A 25,708-nucleotide genomic window follows, 5' to 3' on the forward strand; every position below is an offset into this window, starting at 1 on the left:
AGTGCGCTAGCATGAATTGAGACAAATGTGCGCATTAGCACTCAATAAGTCATCAAAACTTACCTTTATGCATTCCCACATAGTATCAGCATTTGACACCAAATATGAGGTGAAAGAAAAATGCTAAAAATACAGTAGTAGTCTATCTGTGCGGCGAGAGCAAGTTAGCACACGCACAATGGACATGCGTCAAGGATGTAACAGAGAGAATCCGGCCACATTTCAAAATAAAACACAAAAATTGAAATATATAATATATAATAATAATATTTTTTCTTTCTCTGCGGCCCGGTACCAAATGACCCACGCGGCCCGGGGTTTGGGGACCACTGCTGTAAGGTACATTCATTTGGCAAACTCAAATGAGACTGTTATACTAAGTAAGGGGTCGCCATCCTGTACGAGCAAAAGAGCCATTTTCCTCCCTCTTCCACCAAAGAAAAATAGTCTGAAGCTGCAAAACATAACACCGCCTACCAATTTTTAAATTTCATTTTATTTATTTTTTTTTTCCTGTGGCAACAGCAGAATACAACAGACAGAAGTGCAGTGTGCATGTTTTACAGTAAAACCCAGTGACCTGTCGTCAGGGGAGGCATGATGAAAAATAAATTTGTTCATTCAACTGTATAATAGATGTATTTTCTGTATGATTCCAATTGATTGATTCCAACAAGCCCCACCTAATAATAATAATGGATTGATTTTATATAGCGCCTTTTTACAAGGTATCCAAACTGCTTCACAGTGAAATGAGCCCATTATTCATTCACTCCACGGTCACACACTGGTGGTGGTAATGTACATCTGTAACCGCAGCTGCCCTGGGGTAGACTGATGGAAACATGGCTGCCAATTCGCACCTGCGGCCTCTCTGACCACCACTAACAATTGGGTGGAGGGAGCGAGGCTTGAACCTCCAACATTGCAGTTTCTGGACGACCGGCTCTACCTCCTGAGCAAGTCGTTGACATGGGCCGTGTCACTGACAGAATCATTTCATGACAAGAAGAACTTTTGTCTACACCTGTAAGTACCTTCCCCCCACTTGGCAAAACGCACCTTTCTACGTCGTATAAGTCGGAACTATGCAACATAACCATTCATCCCGCGGTAACATTGGCTACGTTTATATCTACAAATGAAAGAGGCAAAAAAAATGTAATTGTACTGTTCACACTGACATGTTAAAATAGGTCACATTTGAGCAAAAGAAAATTGGCATTGACTTGGATGTGAACACAGCCTATGGTGCACAGCGAAAGCTCAGCTAATTAGCTCCAAGCCAAGCCCCTCTGTCCAGGCTAACAATGTCGTGGTAACTACCAGCCTGCGCACAGACTCAACACACCTTTCCCGGCTTGAGCCATCACCCAGTGGAAGAGGAGTAATGTCGTCCACTGATTCAGCCTCAAGGAAGCATGCAATAGCTCTCGCTTGCAATCATGCATCTCATTGGTTCATTCTGTAATTGCTTTCCTTGTGGAGATGCTGCTTAGTTCGAGACAGTTAGTCTCCACCTGGTGTTTAAAACGAAGACAAACAAAACAGTTCAGTACATATTATGTGCGGTACATAGTCCATTATATTTTTAGACTTTAGATACGGGCCAGATAAAAACAGGTGGACGGCTGAATTTGGCCCGCAGGATGTAGTTTGGACACCCCTGTCTTAAACTTTTGATCAGGTGATGAAAAGCCTAGTTCAGTTTAATGCTTGTTTGCAATAAATTGCTGACTCTAATTTTTTTTGTCTCACTCCAATTTCTTCTTGTTGCATTTTGAAACTACTTGAAAACCTTTTAAAATTTTGATCAGGAGTGTACTATGAATAAATAATACATCCTTTCTTGCCTTTAATAGCTGGGTATGCAATAGTCAGGGCAAAACTTGCAATGGGCTTGCGTCATAGTCGGAACGAAAGGGGATAACTACAAAGAACGCGAACCATGTCCATGGTGTCAGACAAAGATAAAAGAGATAAGCACTACACAGCAAACTTAACGTCAACAGATAAACAGACACATTGGGTAACCAGTAATACGACATGAAATAACAAAAAGCTTACATCACATTAAACACGTAATATTTACAACTATTTCCAAAGCAGTCCAGCAAAGCATAATGGGAAGCATGAAGTGCTCCAAGAGACGTTACAATATTTAAACAAATTTGACGTTTTTTGTCAAAATTAAGCATTTTCACGCAAAAAAAAACCCCGCTGAAACTAACTGAAATACAAATGTAAGGCATTCAGAAGATAAGATGTGTTGCTCTATTGAATTCTACTCTGGTAAGCTGCCCACAATTGATGGGAAACTTGATTCCTTTGACTGACTCGAGTTGTTATGAGTCGCTCACTGAATTCACTGGAGCCACCTGTCACAGAGCCATGCGCCGAAAGTTGCTCATGCGCAACAAGTTGCACCCGTGCGTCAATTAAACTCGAGTCTTTGTCGAGCACAGCTGAGACGGTGACGACCTCGGGCTGAGTGAATCAGTTGTTTGTTTTGTCGAGTTTGTGGTGCAGCTCAGGTCGGGAGGGGAGTTGATTTGAGGCAAGGACCAAATTTGTTGCTTTTTTTCCACAGGGCTAATACTTTTGTACAAAATACAGTTAGACTTACAGTTGCACAATTAATGACATGCTACCTTGTTTCCCTTTTAATTTAGCTAGCTGTAGCAGGGGTGAAGAAATAACCGACTTAACAGAGACCAGTACCAGTGATTCCCGTTTTGAACGACTCGTTGGTGACTTGCACATCTCTCCTGCCGACAGTCACTGTAGCATTCGCGCTTAAGTAACTTCAGTGCATTTCATGGTCACAGAAAAAAAATAATCAAATAACTCATTTTAGGGTCATATTTTCACCGTTTGTCATCGTGTATAAGAAGCGACGTTCTTCGACTGTACAGCAGGTGGCAGTATGTACTCATTACATGTGCGAATGAGCCGCTCCAAATAATCCAAAGAAGTTGCAACCTTCCGCTTGGCATGTGACGAGAGACAGGTTACAAAATCTAAACTCCAAACAACTCACAGTCACGACTTGAACTTCAGCTACGTCCCGGCCAATGGGGCTTGACAGGTTCTGCAGCCCGGACGGATCCGACCATTTCTGGGTGAGTTGGTGATTTGTCGTGTTTTGAATGTATTCACCTTCTGTTTACCGGCTCTCGTTAGCAATAGCTACCGGCGGTCACCGACCGGCACATGCTAACGTCTGTAAACATGATGCCAATGTCATGCTTATGCCTGCCATGTGGCCGAATATCCGCCTGAGAAACACATCGGTTGTTATATTATTCAGTGTTTGTAACCTTCCACGTACTGTCTGTGTCTGTTGTTTACAAGAAATGACTAACCCGCTTTATGTCACATTCGACGCCACCTTTTTAGAATGCGAGTCCTATCGGACGTAAAAAAAATATCAAAAGTATGGTGTTCGAAGTGCGTCCCGGGAGCCATTTGTTGCTTGCCCTTTTTAATGGTCCTTGGGGAATATTTGATACAAACATGAAACATGAAGGATTAGAGCCACTCAACAGAAAGGTGAAATATTAAAAAAAAATATATAAAATATAGTATCATATTCATCCATCCATCCATTTTCTGTGCCGCTCCTCATTAGGGTCGCGGGGGCATGCTATCCCAGCTGACTTCGGGCGACAGGCGGGGTACACCCAGGACTGGTCGCCAGCCGATGGCAGGGCACATATAAACAACCAACCATTCACACTCACATTCATACCTATTCATACAATTTAGAGTCGCCAATTAACCTAACGTGCATGTTTTTGGAATGTGGGAGGAAACCGGAGTACCCGGAGAAAACCCCGCACGCACGGGGAGAACATGCAAACTCCACATAGAGATGCCCAAGGGAGAATCGAAAATTAATTTAAAACATATATTTAACAACTTAGTATATCGTGACCTTCACTGGTGTAGTTTTAGTGTTTAATCAATTAAAGACAAGTGAGTAATATCCAAGTGGGCCCCAGCAACCTTAAATTTTTCTTTGTGTGGCCCTGAGCGGAAAAAGACAAACGTCTTAGACACAGCGTGTTCACACATGGCTAACCACAGCAGGGTTGCTTGAACGCCTCTTGTATGTGCACTGTTCCACTACATTTGAAACATTTTAGTCTGTCACACCACACTTGGAACACGAAGAACCTGAACTCAAAGGTAACTCTTGGATCCTTAGGCTCAAAGAGAAACCACAAAATGAAATAAATCAAAAGTGCAGGAGACAGAACGTCATTGACTCGTGTGATAATGACTACAATAGAAATAACATGTAAATTATGCAACCCTTGAACTACATACAGTGGGATTTGTACTTGGATGCTGAGGTTAAATATGTTTATTCAGAGTGATTAGCTTCAGGCAGGCTTTTTATGAGTCTTACAAAAAAATGCCCATTTTTATGTTTATCCAGTGGTTTGCTTCCTTCCTGATTTATTTTTTGCGTGGTTTCACATCATCAAATCATTTTAAATATTCGTCAATGACAACACGAAAATGCACTTTAAATGAAACTTTTTAATATTATGTGAGAAGAAAAATCAAAACCCACATGCCCCTGTGTGGAAAAAATGACCGACCCCCTGTTAAAACTTAACTGACCTGAGATTAATTGAGATCTGTCAGTCTGGAAAAGGTTATAATGCCATTTCAACAGCTTTGGGACTCCAGCGAACCACAGTGAGAGTCATTATCCACAAACGGCAAAAACATGGAACAGTGGTGAACTTTTTCAGGAGTGGCGTGCCAACCAAAATGACCCCAAGAACATCCAACAACATCCAAAGAACTGCAGGCCAGAAGAAAAATAATTCATTCAGACTTGTCTCAATTTTGCCAGAAAACATTGTGATGATTCCCATTGGGAAAACACTCTGTGGTCTGACGAGACAAAAGTTTTTGGGAGGTGTGTGTCCCATTAACTCTGGCGTAAAAGTAATGGCGCATTTCAGAAAAGACATCATACCAACAGTAAAATATGGTGGTGGTAGTGTGATGGTCTATGGCTGTTTTGCTGCTTTGGGAGCCTCAAGACGAGCTGTGATAAATGGAACCATGAATTCTGCTGTGTACCAAAAAAACCTGAAGGAGAATGTCCGGCCATCTTGTTGTTGACCTCAAACTGAAACCAACTTGGGTTCTGCAGCAGGACAATGATCCAAAACACACCAGCAAGTCCACCTCTGAATGGCTGAAGAAAAACAAAATGAAGGCTTTTGAGTGGCCTAGTCAAAGTCCTGACCTGAATCCTATTGAGATGCTGTGGCATGACATTAAAAAGGTGCTTCATGCTGGAAAACCCTCCAGTGCGGCTGAATTACAACAATCCTGCAAAGATGAGTGGGCCAAAATTCCTCCAGAGCGCTGTCAGAAACTCATTGCAAGTTATTGTAAACGCTTGATTGCAGTTGTTGCTGCTAAGGGTGGCCCAACCAGTTATTAGGTTTAGGGTGCAATCACTTTTTCACACAGGACCATGTAGGTTTGGATTTTTTTTTCCTCCCTTTAATAATACAAAGTTTCATTTAAAAACTGCATCTTGTGTTCAGTTGTGTTGTCATTGACTATTATTTAAATTTGTTTGATGATCTGAAACATGGTCGCGCGGTGACCGAGTGGTTAGCATGAAGGCCACACAGTTAGGAGATCGGGAAGATCTGGGTTCGACTGTCCGCTTGGCCATCTCTGTGTGGAGTTTGCATGTTCTCACCATGCGTGCATCAGTTTTCTCCGGGCACTCCGGTTTCCTCCCACATGCATGTGAGGTTAATTGGTGACTCCTAATTGTCCATAGGTACGAATGTGAGTGTGAATGTTTGTTTGTCTATATGTGCCCTGCGATTGGCTGGCGACCAGTCCAGGGTGTACCCCGCCTCTCGCCCCAAGTCAGCTGAGACCCTAGTGAGGATAAGCGACATAGAAAATGGATGGATGGATCTGAAACATTTAAGTGTGACAAACATGCAAAAAAATAAATAATCAGGAATTGTGCAAACACTTTTTCACACCAATATATTATTTATTTATGAAATGTTAAATTTTTTTTTATTATTTTATCCATTGATTTCAAATAATTATTTTTTTAATTAATGAAGTTATTATGAATTAAACTTTTTTGGTATACAGTTGTCCTCGTGATAAATTTCCACGATACAGAATTCAATGTTAATAAATGGAATATTTTCATAGTTAGAGCATCGCGAACCTCTTTATGACTTTCCAAATGCGGTTTTTAACAATATCGCAGCCCTGTAGATCTGAAATAACACCCCTATAGTCACCTTTAAACTCCTATTATTCATTGTTTACATCACATTGCGCAACTCCTATGGGCGCCACACATGGGAGGCGACGTCCCCTCTACTCTATCCATTTTCTATGGAACCTGCGTGACAGGGCGATTATCGCGAGTCTCTTTCCAGTCAAGCGACAAGCGAAATTCGGGCATGTTAAATTTTGTGCTCGTGCATGTCGTCGTGCCCCCGCTGGCGTGCAGTGAGATAATGGGTGCCTCCCATGACGCGCATTGTTGGTTGGCTCATGCTAACTTGTTTTCTCCTGTTGAAATATGTGTTTATGTTTCACATAAGCATAAAAGTGCGGTTTTCCTTTTTAAATATACATATATATTTTTTTTATTAGGGATGCTCCGATCAATCGGCCACCGATTAATATCGTCTGATTTCCGTTAAAAACATGTGATCGACGTATGGCGATAAGCGCCCTTCAAAGCCGATCACAAAAACCGACCACCGTGTGACGGCAAATCCTATATGCCTGCTGAGCAAAATGACGCGTCTTGTATTGCTCCAACAAGGAACGTACTTTGAACTAACTAAAACCTCAACAGCTTCAGTTTGATAGCTTGACACAGGCTATGCCAAACGATGCCAGTGTGTTTGATCACTCCCTGACCAAACCAATTGCCATTTGACTACTCTTGCATCTTTGTTTACATGTTATCCGCCTAGCTTCTGGTCTTCAAATGTGACTTTTTACTACAGTGACATTTTGTTTTTAAAACAAATGAACAATGTGGTTAATTCGGACCTAATTCGGTCCTACGGGAAAGTGGATATCATGTTCATGGGGTACGTACTAACTTTTTCAAGTGTCACGGAACAATTTCGGTCTCTTGTTGCCAATATACTAATCATGTCTTGCATTGGGCGCCATATTGTACGCTAACTGGAGAATGCACGCAAGCAGAGACAAAATTCTGGTGTAAATTTTTGGACGTTAACTGAAAAACAGCGTATATCACGAGTATATTTAACTTCTCGTCTCTACCAGGATTGGAACCGCACATGGAATACTTCAAACCCGGACTTTACGCAGTGTTTCCAGAACACTGTCCTGGTGTGGCTGCCATGCCTGTACCTCTGGCTGTGTGCTCCCATCTACCTCATCTACCTCCGTAGCCATAACCACGGCTACATATGCATGAGTCACCTTAACAAAGCCAAAACTGTGAGTCATGTTTAAAGTTACAGTTGCATGGAATATCTGAAGTATGCAACTGTGCATCAGGTGTGTTACTATGGTTAAGAACTATTCTTTTTTCCACAGGCTGTTGGCTTTCTACTATGGATTATCTGCTGGGCAGATGTTTTCTATTCTTTCTGGGAAAGAAATTCTGACAGTAGGGATCGTGCGGCTGTCCACCTTGTTAGTCCTACCATATTGGGCTTGACCATGGTGAGAGAGTATGTAGTATGTCATATACTGATGATGTATTTTGGTTCAAGGAAGACTAAATTGCCCTATCATTGAATGAATCAATGTCTGTTCCTGATTTGGGCACTGCTGGTCTAAGTGGCCGATATCCGATATTTGTCTATTTACAAACACATTTCAAATGTGTCCAAGCAAAGATAAGTAATGGCACTATTTGCCACATGGGTGTCATGAAAATGCTGTGTTAGCTTGGAAAAGTAAACAATCCCATATTGTAAATGTCATAATAGTAAAGCTTATATTTCAGCCTTAGTGTAACCTACTCCAGGTAGGTAACAAAGGTGCAACATTTAAAAGTAAACAAGTTAACAATTCAAAAAAAGCTAACCAACAGTCCCAGAAACAAGGGTACCATATTTCATCTCTGTTGGTCTCGCTGGTCAAGATTTGTTGCGCTTCCAGTGGATTTCAGCGCTGCTCTGCACAGCTTACAAATGGTGTGGCTTTTGTCCAGTTTTTCGTCCTCCTCGTAAAATCCAAAGATGTTCCAATTGTTACATTTTTGTTTTGCTGATGCGTTGGAAAATCTTTCTTGGTGACTAGCTAGCGCTAGTGCGCTGCTACTATTTACACGCATGTATGTCTCCAGTCACGGCATCATTTCACCAGCAAGCGCAGGCTCTCACGTTGTTTAGGACACACTTGTCAACCGATTGCTTGTCTCGCGATACCTGGTGCATGTCTCTACGATCGATTAATCGAAGGATTTGTGGCTGATTCTTATCAATCCAGGAGGCCGCCACTGACGCAGCTGTAACTCCCGCTTATCAAACTGGATATCCGGTTGCATCGGTTTATTGTTCACAACCCTACATGACTCATCCAAATGTTCTTATCTGCTGCCATTTTGATGAAAAATCAATCTACGTCAACAACTGTTGTAGTATTAACGTCATCATTATTACTCACGTGTTTTTTTAAGAGCGGATTTGTGGTTGTGACAGAAATCACAGAAGCGATTAAAAACAAGGGGGAAACAGGAAAAGAACTGCCACTTAGGAACAAAGACCCTTTACTTTTTTTCCCCGGTAGATTTCTAATCTCAACATTTTTTACGAATGCATTCACAGATCGGAGAAAATGTTGTCAACAAACTGCCGTAGGTTCAAAAATCCTTTTAGATGTTGACAACCTCTTATGTTGACGTCAGTCTCCCAATCAAAGGAATGCCTTTGGGTTTCCACTGCACAGAAGACCTTTCTTCTCCTCTATTGTTGGTGTTTGACAGTGTTGACACTAACAGCTGTTATCCGCTGGCTGGCTGGCTTGTAGAAATGTGACATTTTGAAGTTGAGTCATTTGAACAGCTCTTTGAAGTGAACAATGAGGACGGATTTGCAGATATTACAATATAACCTGTCAGTTCTCATCGTTCACTTAAGAGATACTCACAAGGCAGAGTACAGGCGTCACTGATGTAAAAGTCATGAGCATACAGTGAATATTAAGTGTACATGTGAAGTATACTGTACATTATGTCCCAGAGGGAAGTGTTGTGAGTACCTGTAATCTCATGAAAAGTCTCTCAATGACACTACAAAGCTAAATGGGAATTATTTCACATATCTTAATGTTATTATTTTAGATAGATAGTATTGTTGGTCTAAATGCCCTTACGTGCTCAACAGATTTGCTCTGCCAGGGAAAAGTGTGAGATACTCTTCCCCTGTTATACAGAATTTATTTGACTTTGATGTTTTGTTGTTATGCAAATGTGGAGCGGCCGCCAAAAAGACCACCAAAACAAAAACAATCGCACAAATTGAAGTGCGTCTCTTATAAATTTGTACGATCAAAGTGTGGCGTTCCACATCGATGAGTTACAGCTCCGATAACGATCTGGATGGCGCCATTGCCATTGGTTACTACTACATCGGAAGCTGGATAACTAGTCAACGAGAGTTGTTTTGGTGGAAAATACAAGTCTTGCTGGAAGAGCTATAAATCAATCAAAGGGCCTGTAGGGCCTGGCGTGGCGACACCGCTCAGCCTTCAGCATGTCTCCATTCTCCTTCATTCGTTGTAGTGTGCTTTTTGCACTACGCCACATTGCTATGATAAAATGGAAAACCCACAGGCGAGTAGAGCTGATCTGAGCCAGTATTGTGCAGTACCAGTCCTCTTGGATTGGCTCCAGCCTACATCTTAAGAAGAAACAGACTTGCTTGATTTAAGTTCAGGTTCCGCAAAGTTTAGATTTGTAACACTCAGTTGAAAATTCTAGCTGGACTTGAACAATTACACACACATTTTTGTCTGATCCTTTTATACTTCGAAAAGTTCAGGGTGAAAGGGCTTTGAAATTCCACTGTAGCAGGGGACAAAGCTGGGGTTTCAAGAAAGGTTTGCATGCTGGAAAAAGGTTCTGATCTTTAACAAGGACCCAGTTATGAGAAGAGTGCGTGGGAGAATCGGCCTCATGAACAGTTCGTCACAAAAGCAGGTTATTTATTGGTGGGTGTTCAGGTGACGACTTGACCCTTTTTTCCAACTTGGACCTCTTGAAAAATATGTTCAGAGAGGCAAAGACATACAGTGCAGTACATATGTCGTTTTTCCCTGTACAAAGACATGTAATCTACAAACGCTTTTACTGAAAGTGTTTTTAGGTTAAAATAATAAGTAATGAATTTGTATTTGATAGAGTGAAATACGTATTTTAACCAGCAAAAATTCTGACCGCCAAAGCCTATGCTTAACCCATGCGGCCACAAAGGACACAAATTAGTCTATTACCCTCAGCAAGTAGCTTGGCGAGAGAGAGATGTAACCATTTGAAAAAGGAAGAAATACAAGACGACAGTCAAATTACCCTCAACGGGCTTTTATTGGAGGTTTGAATTATTTCACAACAGGCACAATAATAATCCCTAATAAAGACATGGGCTACTGTTGCAGCCGTGACCCATGCAAAGCTGAAACTGGACTCCGAAGCCCCGATGCCACTTGACACTCACCTCCCTGAGGGAACACATTTATAGCAACACGCACCAGTCTTACTTATGTCTTAAATGGCTTATTTTTCTGATTATGTGTGCTATATTGGGTAATACTTTAGCTTAGAAGTGGCCTAGTGTGAGTACTCTCTAAAATCCTGGAGTGGCCTAGCCAGTCACCGGATGTTAATTTTAATAGAATTTTCTTTTGCGGGAGCCGAAACTCTGAATTTGAACGACATCTATGAAACAAACGATAAAATGCTATCTTCTTCGTCTGGTATCTTCTTCCCAATGATGTACAGCGGTGTGAAAAAGTGTTTGACTCTTCCTGAGTTTGGAACACATATTTCAGATCATCAGACAAATGTAAATATTAGTCAATGACAACCCAACTGAACACAAAATGCAGTTTTTAAATTAAACTTTTTATTAAGGGAGAGAAAAAAAATCCAAGCCTACTTGGCCCTGTGTGAAAAAGTGATTGCCCCGGAAACCTAATAAGTGGTTGGGCCACCCTTAGCAGCAACAACTGCAATCGAGTGTTTACGCTGACTTACAGTGAGTTTCTTACAGCGCTGTGGAGGAATTTCGGCTCACTCATCTTTGCTGAATTGCTGTAATTCAGCCGCATTGGAGGGTTGTCGAGCGTGAACCGTTTTTTTTAAGGTCATGCCACAGCATCTCAATAAGATTCAGGTCAGGACTTTGACTAGGCCACTCGAAAAATCTGCATTTTGTTTTTCTGCAGCCATTCAGAGGTGGACTTGCTGGTGTGTTTTGGATCATTGTCCTGCTGAAGAACCCAAGTTGGTTTCAGCTTGAGGTCACGAACAGATGGCCGGACATTCTCCTTCAGGATTTTTTGGTAGACAGCAGAATTCATGGTTCCATTTATAACAGCATGTCTTTCAGGTCCTGAAGCAGACAAACAGCCCCAGACCATCACTCTACCACCACCATATATTACTGTATGATCCTTACTTGCATGAGGTGGACTTTTCTGATGGGAGAAAAGGAAAATGAAAAGTGGAATTTGACATTGTAAAAGTGGAGAAATGCTGATCAACATTGGCTGCAAGCCTGGTCCAAGCCCCTCAAACTTCATGACCATCATCAAGGATAAAGATGTTATCTTTGAACATGTAAAATGATCTATAGCCATCTCCTATGAAATGGACAGTAATAACTTTTAGTGGTCTCATTTTTTTTTAAACTTCCTCCTCCCAATAAGGCAGTTTGCATCCGTTGCAACACCCCTTTCAGTGTGCAAGACACCACAGGGATACAATTAAGTAGGAGTGTGAGTGACCTAGGTGTTAATTTCAGTATAATTTAGATATAAGTTCGGACAGGGTTGTCATAGGAACGTAACTGGTATACAGACCAACAACCTCCTGATGACATCAGCAAAACAAAATAAAAAGTCTTTAAAAAAGTGACAGAATAATAATCACCAAATGCCAAAATGTGTTTGCTGCAGTTGCTGGCCACCTTGCTGATTCAGTATGAACGAATGAAAGGGGTTCAGTCGTCTGGAGTGTTGCTGGTTTTTTGGCTACTGGCCCTGATTTGTGCCACAATCACCTTCCGGTCCAAGGTCCTCCAAGCCCTAGACCAGGTAAGTCTACCACCGCAACAAATGACGATCCTCAGGTGACGACGACATGTCCCACGAATGAAGAATGCTTGTTTGTCACCAGCCATCAGCTATTTGTGTGTGGCGGTACACCACTTTCTTTGTGTACTACACCCTGCTGCTGATTGCACTGGTCTTGTGTTGCCTGTCAGACCAGCCTCCCCTCTTCTCCCAAGTTGTGAAAGACTCGGTAAGTCTCTTCTCCAGCTCCAAGATGTCAGTGCCAAATGTCACACTTTAATCACCTTGATCACTGAATTCCCCAGAGATGCATCACTTGGGTAAGCCTTTGTCCACCTCAGTCTTACTTGAAACTGAATTTTGATCAGCTATCATATGCAGTGGATCCTCGCATACTCATGATTCAGCACTAACAGCCGCACAGATCCGAAAATAATTCCCACAGATAGTTCTTCAAATAATTTCCACAATAATAATAATGATGATGATGATAATAATAACAATGAGAACATAATACAGGTACACTCAGTATGTGGTACTGAAAAAAACAGAAGAAACCTATAGTGAATTCTGATCATTAAATGATAGTATCTTTTTTTTTTTTTTTTTTTACAATTATGACTACGCATCATTTCAATTAAATCAAGTTTTACTCTGCTCGAAACGATTTCCATCTAACATATACATAATATTTGGTGTGTTTGGCTCAGTATTTCATATTGCACCACTGCGGTGTTTTCTTTGGGCCTGACTGATATTTCATTTGTTGTTGTTGTTGTTAGAATCCTTGCCCTGAGCCGGGAGCGTCTTTCCTTTCCAAAATAACATTCTGGTGGATCACCAGGTAAGCACTCATTGAGCGAATGTAAACAATGGGCTTTGTAAAGTAGTGGTTTCAAACCTTGTGGACCGGTGGTGTGCAAACTCCCATGCACCCTTGCATGAATGCAGAGCTGGCCTAGTGTTCCACAACCTTCACCTTCTGTATCCAATGTTGACAAATTCTCCTCATTTCAACCCAATGTAAATTAGAGAAAATCCAAAATAAATTCTTAACTCATATTGTTTGAAATAGTCATTGAAGATATACAAAGTATAATCACTGCATACAGAAAAAGAACTGTTCAAATAAATGATTGAGGGTCCAAACTTAAAGTTGTATGACATCCCCATCAGCAGTGTAGTACATCAACGGTGACTCACCCAGTTCTGGTTGGATTTCTGTGACGAGGAATGTAGTTCTGCATAGTTGCTGGGTCATTTAAGTTTGGCTTCTCACAACAATATGCGTTGAAAAGAGTACCGGTAATACATTTGCATCACATGCCTGCACAAAAAAAATCAGACCTGACAGATTGCTCTACGATATATTTGTCTCCCGCCGAGTTGTGAGGTCTGATTTTTATTTTTCCGACGAGGCATTTGTGTGATGCAAATGTATTACTCTTTTCAACGCATATTGTTTTGAGCAGCGAACTCTTTTCTTAAATGACCCAGCGACTAAGTGGAACTACGTTCCTCGTCACGAAAATCCGACCAGAACTGGACTCGCGGGACCAAGTGGAGGGGGAGTAAGTAACCGTTGATGTACTACACTGCTGATGGGGATGTCATACAACTTCATGTCAAAAAATCCGAACTATCCCTTTTAATATGACGTTAATGGCCATGTTTAGTGTAGCGCGGGGTTTTCGCCTGTTTACATTCTTTCTTGTTTTTTTATTTTTGATTTTTTGCTCACCAGGATGATGATGAGAGGCTACAAACATCCTCTAGAGGAGAAGGACTTGTGGTCTCTGAACCCTGAAGACTGTTCTCAGAAAGTGGTACCAGGCCTAGTCCATTGCTGGAACGCAGAGTGTCTAAAGGGCAAAAGGTCAGGAGCCCAGCATGACATGAAAAGCTTCGGCATGGACCCCCTGCTCGTCGAGAAGAGCAATACGTGTTTTCATGTTCTAGTCTCCAAAGTGTCCAATGAAACCAGATAACCTGTTGCTAGATTTCTTGATAGTTGCTTTAACAAAAAAAAAGAAAATTAGTCATCACACAGCATTAAAACATGCACACAGCCTTCCTATTCAGTGCAAAGTAAGCTTCAAAATATAAAGCATGGCAGTATTCACCTGGATTCTACCACAGCAACGAGCAAAATGCACCCATTTGAGAAAGCCATAGCTGATTTCAAAATGATTTCTGACTCTTAACTTTGACTATTTTTTTCCTCACATTTTTTATTCCCAGGATAGAGCAGAAGACAATGTACTCTCCCAGACGGGCTCGTCACCCTGACAACAAGGAGAGTCAAGGTGCGGAGGAGTCTGAAATCTTACTCATAAAAACCCCACAAAGAAAAGAGCCTTCCCTGCTGTGGGCACTTTGCTTGACCTTTGGGCCATACTTCCTCATCTCCTGCTTCTATAAGTTCATCCAAGACATTCTCATGTTCGTCGGACCAGAGATCCTCCGGTAAGAAGACACTGTTACTGTTAAATGAATGAGTTTTGATATTTTTTAGATTGTTCAAATGCTTGTTTACGCTACTCATCTCCAGGCTGCTGATCCGGTTTGTCAACAATTCCAGCGCCCCCTCCTGGCATGGCTACTTCTACACAGCTCTGCTCTTCTTATGTACCTGTGTGCAGTCACTCATCCTCCAGAGGTATTTTCACGTCTGCTTCGTTTCGGGCATGCGTCTCCGCACGGCCATCGTTGGAGCCGTCTACAGGAAGGTACTGTCAATTCAGTAGGGCGACTTGTTGATTGTGCAAAAAAAAAAAAAAACAACCCCCCAAAAAAAACAGCATAATGAACTTGAAACTACTTCTTCCGCCATGTTCCTACTGAATAAATACATTTGTTTTAGCATATTGGGGTTTTTTTGTTTGTTTTTTTAGGGCCGTTAACTAGTAAAAATCCCACATACACACAAGAAAATATTATATAAATATAAATATTCAGTTTAATCGTACTTAATCACAAGCTTTACATGACTGCTTTGTTACAGTGGAACCCCGGATATTCAAGATTCACCATTCACAACCCTGCAAATTTGTGGATTATTGGCCAAAATATATTTTTTTCCACTGTTAGAAGACCCACGATTTTTACATGTGTATGTCTTTATGCTAGGACCGCACGGTGGCCGAGTGTTTGGCATGTTTTGGCCACATAGACCAGATCGGCAATACCTGGGTTCGACTCTCCGCTTGGGCATCTCTGTGTGGAGTTTGCATGTTCTCCCCGTGCGTGCGTGGGTTTTCTCCGGGTGTTCCGGTTTCCTCACACCTTCCAAAAACATGCTTGTTCGGTTAATTGGGACTCTAAATTGTCCATAGGTATGAATGTGAGTGTGAATGGTTGTTTGTCTATATGTGCCTTGCAATTGGCTGGCGACCAGTCCAGGGATGGATGCATGTCTTCATGCTACACTGACAATGTTTTTTGTTAAGTGTCTAGATGTTATACTTTGTTCTGTGTTCTTTGAATGTTCCATAGTTGTGTACGGGTTGGAGAAATGCCTTCTGTAGCCTGCTAGCCTCTAGTGCTAGCATGATGACCAGGTGACTCCAATTCCATCTGTTCATCAATCATCTTAGATTGTCATACATTACCTTAACATACAGTTTATCATTTATACTTTAAATGTCTTTTGGCTTGTGTCGCGAGTGAACAATGGCAATTGAAAAGAGAAGGGGGGAAGGTTCTGGAGCTGAATCTAATCTAATAATTACAACTGTCACTTTTATTGCAATTGTTAATGCTAAATCAGAGGAGAATGGCCACATCAAGCTAGCAGGATAAATGTGTGAAAAATAGACATTTTTACGGGTGTATCAATTATTCCATTTTTTTTTTTTGCCATTTGCGGGGTGGTCTTGAGACGCAACCTCCTCAAATAGCACAGTTTTTTGTCTGTTTGTCTGTTGTGTTTGCCTTTTTTAAAGAAATATTTTTCTCAATAATGCAGGAGTAGACAATTTTGTGTGCTTGAAAGAAATAGTTGTTTTATTGTAACTGATCTGGAAGAATAACCACTTCCAAGGATGAGTATGCAACTGCAGTAAAAGTTGCAAAGCCAAACAGTGTCAACGTTGGCCCAACAAGCAACGAGTAACTAACACAGAGTACTTCCCAAATAAATGTCCACTGTTTTAAGCAGCTCGACACATAACCATTGTACCAAAATTGTAGTCGTTGATCCTTCTCTTAATGCCACAAAAACCCAGTGGTTGGTGCATTATTGGTGACAAACATCAACACACACACGCACACACTCCGTCTCTGCCACCGTTACATGTGGGGTGCAGACATGCACTTGCACGGCGTAGCTGTACAGTAGATCCCCTTTTTTGCAGGGTTTACTTTCCAAGCCTTACTGGAAATGGTGAAAAACGTGAGTACGTAATTGAGACGCCCATACAAAAGTCTATATTTTTATTTATTTATTTTTGACACTAAGCCTGGGCTATACTGGTGTATCCAGGTGCTCTTGTACACACATTTGCTGTCCAGCTTTGGGGCGTGAATTGTTGGCATCATGGTGATCTTTCATTCCTTTCCTCCCTGCTGTGTTAGGCCTTGGTTATCAGCAGTGCCGCCCGTCGCACATCCACAGTGGGAGAGATCGTCAACTTGATGTCAGTGGACGCTCAGCGCTTTATGGACCTGATTGCTTATATTAACATGATATGGTCCGCCCCTCTGCAGGTGGTGTTGGCGCTGTACTTTCTCTGGCAGGTAGGAATCCCCAGCAATGATTTTCAAGCACCATCACTAACAACCATTTCTGGCGAGTGTCAAACGTTTTTTGTTTTAGTCCCCCTCAAGCGTTAATTGTGCATTTACACAAGTGCAAAAACACTCTTGTTAACCTATCCCTAATGCAGTTTTTCTAAATCACGCCCACATCCATGTCATACTTTAAGAACCATATAGTTCTTTTCTACTTAAAATGAGGGCCGTCAATCGATTAAAATATTTAATCGCGGTAGTCCCATTTTGTCTGTGGTTTACTCATAATTAATTGCAATTAATCGCAGATAGACCTTTTTTATCTGTCATAAGTAGGGTTGTAAACCTCTTTGTGGTAAACAAATTGATACGCATCTATATCAAAATACCACTGCATAAATGACAGTAAAAAAAAAAAAAGTACTGGCGTGCCCCAGTGCCTTTTCACGTCTTCCAACTCAACTCACAGCGACAGGAGATACAAATAACTTTGTATTGCTGCAAGAGCCATCTGCCAGGGTTTTGAAGCTAAAACTTAACATTCAAAATACCCTTTTCTTTGTCAATTTCTGCTCAGTATTTGTTTCCACTTGCGGCTCCACATCCACCGTTGCGGTTCCTCAAACTACGGTACGGGCCGAGGTGTTAAACAGAACATCCGCACGTTCATCGTGACTCAAAAAAAATTGTGCCGCTTTTGACAGCCCTACTTAAATGCAAAGCAGAACGAGCACCTCAAACAAAATATAGGTATTGAATGGATGGGTGTACAGTATGTTGTTGTGGAAAAGTTCTAAAAATTCGTCTTCATTCCAATGTTCCTTCGTTATATAGAACCTGGGCCCATCTGTTCTAGCTGGTGTGGCTGTGATGATTCTGATGGTTCCTGTTAATGCTTTCATTGCCATGAAAACCAAAGCCTACCAGGTGAGACTCGGACATACATTTTATTTTTATTTCCATACATTTGGATGCATCTTGTCTTTTGAAGAAATTGCGTGCGTTTTGTCATCGTCTAATTTGCATAATTGGCCATCTTTTTTTTTTTTTTTTAAGGTTATACAAACGTTATACATATATTAAAAGACATTGTGTTATTAGTATCAACATTTCAGCTTTTTTGTTGTTTGTTTTTGCTCTATATTTATATTCTTGCTGGTTTTACAGGCATTTTTTTTTTATTATTTCTACAATGTGCTGCTAGCCCATATAATAAAAAATAAATAAATAAATAAAATAAAATAAAATATATATATTTTTTTGGACACCCCTGGTTTACATATTTCACCGGGAAGGTTAAGCTTTACCAAACAACGCAAGATGTTCTCCACACTGTTTTTTTAGCACTAGCATGATGACTCTCGCTTCTCAAGGGCTGGGATGCACACTTTTACAGTTGTTCTGCACGCTTCCACACCTCGCCTTTTATGGTGGTGGTAATCTTTCACTTTTAATGCAGGGGAATAAGAAGCAGAGTTATGATGTATACTGCCACCTAACAGGCACCACCACATACATTCGCGGCGGCTCAAATTTACTATTGGCGGGTCGCCACAAATGAAAGTATGGGAAACACTGATATAGTGGAGTATTTGCCTTTTTTTTGCAGGTAGCGCAGATGAAAAGTAAAGACAATCGCATTAAGCTGATGAATGAGATGCTGAATGGCATCAAGGTGTTGAAGCTGTATGCCTGGGAGCTTGCCTTCAAGGGCAAGGTGTCAGAAATCCGAGAAAGTGAGCTGCAGGTTTTGAAAAAGGCTGCCTACCTTGGCGCAGTGTCCACCTTCACCTGGGTCTGTGCACCCTTTTTGGTGAGTGCAACAAAGGATTATGTATACTGCATATGAGGGAGGGAAATTATTTATTTATTTTTAATCCCTTCCAAGTATCACCTTTTACATTTGTCTCTTCCTCTGCAGGTTGCATTGTCCACATTTGCGGTGTATGTGCTGGTCGATGAACATAATGTGCTCGATGCCCAGAAGGCCTTTGTCTCACTGGCACTCTTCAATATCTTGCGTTTTCCTCTCAACATGTTGCCTATGGTTATCAGCAGCATGGTGCAGGTCAGTGAGTGTCAAGTTAAATAAAGATGTACAGTAATCCCTTGTTTATCGTGATTAATTGTTTCCAGACCCGACCGTGATAAGTGAATTCCTGCAAAAATAGTATTGGAGCCCTCTCGACATGAAATAACACTAACATAGTCAACTTTACATTTGTATTATCCAATTTAGTGCACTGTATTTATAAAAAAAAAAAAAAGTAGTTACAAGCAGTGACACACACCAAATTACGAATGGACCTAATTGTGGTACAACTAAAGCTATGTTCACACTGCAGGTCAATTCCGATTCTGTTTTTTTTGTTGTTGTTTTTTGCTCATTTGTGACCTGTATGTTATTTTTTTATTTCAGATGTAGATATAAATCCGATATGTGTCCGAGCTACTGCAGTGTGAACGGTCAGGTCGCTTTATCCGACCTGTACGTCATTGAAAGGCTTGGTTTGCCGTGCAAGACATTGGTAAAGGTCCTCACCAATGTAGGCAAAAGTTCTTGTCATCCGAAAATTCTATAAAAAAAAAAAAAAAAAAAAAAAAAAAAGTCAGTGACGCAGCTCACGGCAATGTCCCACCACTCCTGGCTCCGACATCCGCCCACACGCAGATGTGTTAATAGCGTTAAGTCCTCCACAAACTGCCATAACCAAAATTCTTGCCCTCTTTCTACTTAATCTCCTACATGAAATCCTTATAATTGCCATGAACGCTCTAAGGAGAGCACACACTGCAGCAATATTTACTTCCGCCAACATGGCACTGCGTGTGACGTCGTGCTTTTGTGCAGGCGTGTCACTTCCTGGGCGCTTCGCGTTCGCATCGGCAAGTCGCATTTTTCTTCTTCATGTGAACGACGACATAAATGATATTTAACAAAAAATACAAATTGGGCTGTGTGTACGTAGCCTGAGCGAATTGGCTGTTTGCTCCAAGATAAAATCTTCCTTACTCATAATTCTAATAATACAAACGATATTACACATAACTGAATAATAATAATAATGATGATGGTGATAATGCAGACATTGTTTTGCTGACTGTCCATCCATGTCTGTCCATCACATTTGAATAAATAGGAAAAAGTCTGTATACATCAAAGAAAAACTTGGCATCCTTTTAAAAACAATTAAGAGATATCCATCATAAAAAGACTGAACATTTGGTCCATCTGACTCTGCGCTACTCTCTCTTAAGGCGAGCGTCTCCTTGAAGCGATTGAGAGTCTTTCTATCGCATGAGGAGCTACAGGAGGACAGTGTGGAGCGCAAAGCAGTAGCGGGCTGTGAGTCTTTTTTTTTTTTTTGGTTTCTTCTCTTATGCTTTCCATTGCTTCAGTTCTTGACATATTTTCATGGAAATTCTACTAGTTTTACACCTTTTACATCCTTCTACCTTGCAGCCTTAAGCAGTATATCCATAGTGGACGGAACTTTCAGCTGGTCTAAAACTGAATCACCAGCACTGAAGAGGTAAGTATCCATGCAGTTTATTGATGTGTAACCAAGTATTGTGTCAAGCTTCTTTTTATTTTCAGCTTTTACTTGGCCTTCTCGCAATTTGCTCTTCAAAATGGATTTTCATTCTCATCGTGTTTCCGTTCATTATTCTTTCCTATTCCACATGCGTCTGCAGGCTGAACGTGTGTATCCCAGATGGTTCCCTCGTAGCCATTGTGGGACACGTTGGGTCTGGAAAGTCCTCTCTGCTGTCTGCCCTGCTTGGAGAGATGGAAAAAATTGAAGGAAGCGTGGCCGTCAAGGTGTTTACCCACATACTCCATCCATCCATTTTCTATGCCGCTTATCCTCACTAGGGTCGCGGGGGGGTATGCTGGAGACTATTCCAGCAGACTTTGGGCGAGAGGCAGGGTACACCCAGCGCAGGGCACATCTAGACAACCATTCATACTCACATTCATTTTGGATTGCGGGAGGAAACCGGAGTACCTGGCGAAAACCCACGCACGGGGAGAACATGCAAACTCCACACAAAGCACAAGCAGAGATTCGAACCCAGGTCTTCTCGATCTCCTGACTGTGTGGCCAACATGCTCACCATTTGGGCACCGTGCGGCCTACCCACATACTCATTGAATGTTAAACTGTGCATAGTACACTGCACGCTGCTTAAGTGTGGAGTTTAAGGCTTGTGTTAAGGCTCACCGAGACCTATTGTTGCATTACATTTCATCACATTAGTTATGTTTGCCTCAGAGAAAATCATTTTTACACAATTTCTCAGTCATTATACCCCACAGTATTAGGGGTGGAACTTTCTTGGAACTCTAAGAAAGTCAAGTAAATTTTATTTATTTATTTTTTTTTATCACATTTTAAGTACAGTGCTATGTCGTTTTTTTTTTTAATCTTTGTTCCAAAAGGTCAGACGAACACTGAAACGTACAAAAACCGAAGTAATTTTTCCCATAGGAAAAAATATAAATCCAATTATGAATTATTGTCAATTAAATCCAATCTGTTCCAGACAAACAAAGTATTAACACAAAAAACAATGCAAAATAATTATAAATGACAAGTAAAATAGATAAATGAACATTTGACACTTTTAGCTTTTATTGAATGGTCTTGTTGGAAGATGCAATGGAGCGGAGATGGAGGAGGGGAGGGGAGTAAGAGGAGGGAATCCACACAAACATCCTCTTCGATCATTTGTGATCTCTGTTTTATTAACACCTTTATCCCTTTCACACCATTAGCTTGTCCCTTCACGAGCGTACATGCACCAGGACATGTTCCAGACTGGTGTACAATTTACTGGCGTGTATGTGCTGTTACAACAACAACATAATCATTAAAACAATGCAACTAATGTTACACGTAAACATAATTATAGAATATTAATCATAGATTATTTGTTGTACAGTGTTAAGTAAGAATAATGCAGTAATGCTGTTTGAATTTTTTTTTTCACGTACCCCACTTTGGGAAACTAGACCTTACAGGTTACCATGGTATACGGTGTATATACTAAATATAATATAAGAGTTGGTGTTGGGTGTGTGATCCAAGATAGCTGAATAAGCAAGCAATCCTGGTAGTAGTCCGGCCACATTATTCCTATCACAAGAGTCAACGTTCCAACTACAGTTTTACAGTTTATTGTGCGATAACCGAGATGGTGTATGAGAGCCGAGGCGAGATTTTTGTTGGAAAAATGAAATATATGAAAACTAGGGCGTGAACTGAAACTGAAACTGAAGACATTTGCATTTGAATGTAACTTGAACAGCAAGTAGCAGGAGTGGATGGAGTCTAGGAAAGGGGTGTGGTTGCGGTCCGCATACTGCCAATGCGGTTGCGCCCCATGCGGATTCTGGATGGGAAGACTACAGTGGACAAGCTATAAAATAAAATGCTACGAAGGCAACTGCTGGTGCTTATCGGCGTAATTTTTGGCTGTAGTAATATTAAAGCATAGTCACGTATTGATTAGGTGGAGACGAGAAGAGTGTATTATGTTTCTTACTCTTTAGTTCAGCATAATTTAACATTATGTTATGGTTTGCGGGAGCATGCCACTTTACTGCATCACGCCGAGAACTGTTTGAGATGCAAAAAAAGAAACCGCTGAGTGTGATGCATTGCAGTTGTACATTATTACACGCTACAACCACAGTAATAAACATGTTACTAAATGAATATCTGATGCATTGAAAACCTAGCATATATACTGTATATCATTATCATTGAAAGTGGTCATAAATTTGTGTCCATATACAGTATGTAAGAACAATTTTTATGGTAGAGATGTTCTTTCACACACAATTATTTGGACAGCGACAATTGGAGGTTGGAATGCTGAACTGCTGACCAGCTCATCTGTGACAATGTATTTCATCTAAACATTTATTGGTACAATTGACTGTATGTTTTTTACTTTTATTTAATTTATATGAGAATTAATTACATTTTGTGTTGACATTTCAAAGGTTTTTTGTTACTCTGCTGGTATATTTCATCTATTTTGTTACTGTCACCAGCTAGAAAACTGATTTAATTTCAATGATTTTTTTAATTTATTTTTTTAATGAATTTTTCTCCTTGCAGGGTTCAGTGGCCTATGTGCCCCAGCAGGCCTGGATACAGAATTCCACACTGAAAGAGAACATCATATTTGGGCAGGAGACAATTGAAACCTGGTATCAACGTGTGGTGACAGCCTGCGCCCTTCAACCTGACCTTGACATCCTGCCTGCTGGAGATGCAACAGAGATTGGCGAAAAGGTATTTCAAACCTAATTTGGTAATATCAGTTGGTCCTCACCTGATTGATGTGTCTTTCATTTTGTCTTGCTTTTTTAATGTGGTAAAATTGGTTTTACTATACACCAAGTCCCCAACTTACGAACACAATTGGTTCCAAACAACCGTTCTTAAGTCGAATTGTTCTTAAGTAGGGGAAAAGGTAATATTACCAATGATATAGGTACTACAAGTACGTGTATACATATACAGTATATGTGTATGTATGTAAATATGAGTTTGGATGCAGTAGTAATATTAAACGAGGATAATTAATGAAAAAAACAACTTTTTCTTGAATTGCGTCTTGAAATGGTTTGTCACTTTCTTCATCAAAATGCTGGCACTTGCGTCTTCCTTGGCTCCATTGTGGTTTATTTTGCAGCCGTGGTCGATCAGAAAAGCAGACACTTGTATAACTGTGTTAGTTAGCAAAGAACTACAGAGTCAACCGCTGATGATGTCACAGAAGACAAGCGACGGAGCTGGGGGACAATGACTTCCAGTTTCGGTTTCCATGCTGACAGTAACAGGCTGATAACAAGAATGTTTTTGTGATTAAAAATACGATAGGCACACAGTTGGACTCACGCATTGTATTAATAACGCGACAAAACGCGCGCCATATTGTACGCTAACCGGGAAATGCACACCAGCCGAGGCAAAATTTTTGCGTAAATTTTCACCGTAAACCGAAAAAAAATGCTAAACGAGGCTCTGCTGTAAATTCAACGAACCTGTTCCAAAAATATTAACAACAAAATACCCTTTATAGAGAATAATTACAGTTTTACATGCAGACAACATGCAGAATAAATAAAAATTACAAATGAAATTGATACATGAACATATAACCTAATTTTGACATTTTATTGAAGACTCTTATTGGCAAAGAGAGTGGAGGGGATCAACAACACCAACAACTTCTCAAAAATCTTGTTTTGTTTGCACCTTTTACCCCTTTAGCAACATTAGCTTCCTTGATTTCTTCTGGCTTAGCCAGGATGGAGCTTATTGTTGATGTGAACGTCTCAAACATCCTGGCGAGATTGCCGACGCATGCACCACCTTCGAACTCTCCTACGAGTTCTTTCTTGAATTCACTAGTGGTGACTCGATTGTTGACATTACTGAGGCACCGACGATCAGAAAACCACACAGACAACATGTTTTGTGTTTTGAGTTTTCTTGAATGCAATAGTGTTTTTCACCTTCTTTGTCAAAGTGCTCGGACTCGCAAATTTGTTTGGCCCCATGGCGGGTTATTTCAAAAAGAGCGTGCATATTACTCCAATTTTAGCCTCCCTGCACTGGGCGCCTGTGTGTTTTAGAATTGATTTTAAGATTTTATTGTTTGTTTTTAAAGCTTTGAATGGGCTGGCCCCTCAGTACATCTCGGACCTCATCCAAATTTTCCACTCCAGCGAGCACATTGAAGTCTGGAGGCCAGCTCCAACTGATGGTGCCTAAGACGAGACTTAAGACTAGGGTAGACCGGGCCTTTTCCGTCGTTGGCCCAAAGCTGTGGAACACACTCCCCTCATGTAAAAACGGCCTCCACAATTGAAAGCTTTAAGTCTTAAATCCCACTTTTATTCACTTTTAACTCGGTGTGAGTCGTGTGGTCCTCCTGTGTTTTTTCTTCTTTTTTTAAATGGTTTTATTTATTTTAGTTTAACTTTATTAAATGTTATTTTTTTATTTTATGATTTTATTTATTGCTTCTTGTATTTATTGTTTTTACTTCTTGTTTATTTTACTGTTTTCAGTGATTAGATTTTTTACTTTTTACTGTAGTAATTTTGTACTTTTACTTATTATTTATGGTTTTACTAGTCTGTGCAGCACTTGCAATTGTACGCAAAAAAAAAAGAAAGACGAGTGGGATGCTTTGTGTGGGCACTCAAGTCCGTGGAATGCTACATGAGCAAATGGACTAGTTTATTTGCCTTTGCCTGTACAAAAACCAGGACGGTGTACGAAAACTGAAAATGTTTTGTCGAAAACCGCATCATACAAAAAGTGGGACATACGAAAACCAAGTTTATGTCTGCACGCTCAACCGCAGCGTGCGTATGCAGAAACTCAGAAAACCACTGTGTGATTTGTATATTAAATATTGGGCTACCTACAAGAAATGTTGTCACACCCCATTCTAATCCTTTAGGCTTTAATATCAATTGTCAATTTTATGATTAGGTGGCGTTCCAATTCCTGGCTGAGTTACTATGGTTCCAAAAAAAACTCAAAGCATATTTGTCTTGGAATATTTGGAGGACAGAAATGATATGAACTGACTGGTTGTAGTGTTGACATCTTATCATAATAGTGCTTGAATTGATTGAACT

The 25,708-nt window shown here is 40.7% G+C and overlaps 1 protein-coding gene across 1 annotated transcript in view; it reads left to right on the forward strand.

The window, feature by feature from the left end:
- The first annotated feature begins 2,477 nt into the window (after window positions 1–2,477).
- abcc1 (ATP-binding cassette, sub-family C (CFTR/MRP), member 1) overlaps window positions 2,478–25,708 on the forward strand; it is a 44,064-nt gene continuing 20,833 nt past the window's right edge. Inside the window, exons 1-17 of the mRNA XM_054758695.1 lie at window positions 2,478–3,122; window positions 7,324–7,500; window positions 7,600–7,728; window positions 12,187–12,324; window positions 12,407–12,532; window positions 13,086–13,147; window positions 14,048–14,179; window positions 14,545–14,769; window positions 14,855–15,032; window positions 16,879–17,040; window positions 17,869–17,961; window positions 18,644–18,847; window positions 18,956–19,102; window positions 20,293–20,380; window positions 20,498–20,567; window positions 20,731–20,857; window positions 23,166–23,342. Of these exons, the coding sequence (XP_054614670.1) occupies window positions 3,075–3,122; window positions 7,324–7,500; window positions 7,600–7,728; window positions 12,187–12,324; window positions 12,407–12,532; window positions 13,086–13,147; window positions 14,048–14,179; window positions 14,545–14,769; window positions 14,855–15,032; window positions 16,879–17,040; window positions 17,869–17,961; window positions 18,644–18,847; window positions 18,956–19,102; window positions 20,293–20,380; window positions 20,498–20,567; window positions 20,731–20,857; window positions 23,166–23,342 (2,283 nt within the window). The 5' untranslated portion in view covers window positions 2,478–3,074. The remainder of the gene's footprint in view (window positions 3,123–7,323; window positions 7,501–7,599; window positions 7,729–12,186; window positions 12,325–12,406; window positions 12,533–13,085; window positions 13,148–14,047; window positions 14,180–14,544; window positions 14,770–14,854; window positions 15,033–16,878; window positions 17,041–17,868; window positions 17,962–18,643; window positions 18,848–18,955; window positions 19,103–20,292; window positions 20,381–20,497; window positions 20,568–20,730; window positions 20,858–23,165; window positions 23,343–25,708) is intronic.

Source organism: Dunckerocampus dactyliophorus, chromosome 18 (genome assembly GCF_027744805.1).
Source record: "Dunckerocampus dactyliophorus isolate RoL2022-P2 chromosome 18, RoL_Ddac_1.1, whole genome shotgun sequence".
Taxonomy (NCBI): domain Eukaryota; kingdom Metazoa; phylum Chordata; class Actinopteri; order Syngnathiformes; family Syngnathidae; genus Dunckerocampus; species Dunckerocampus dactyliophorus.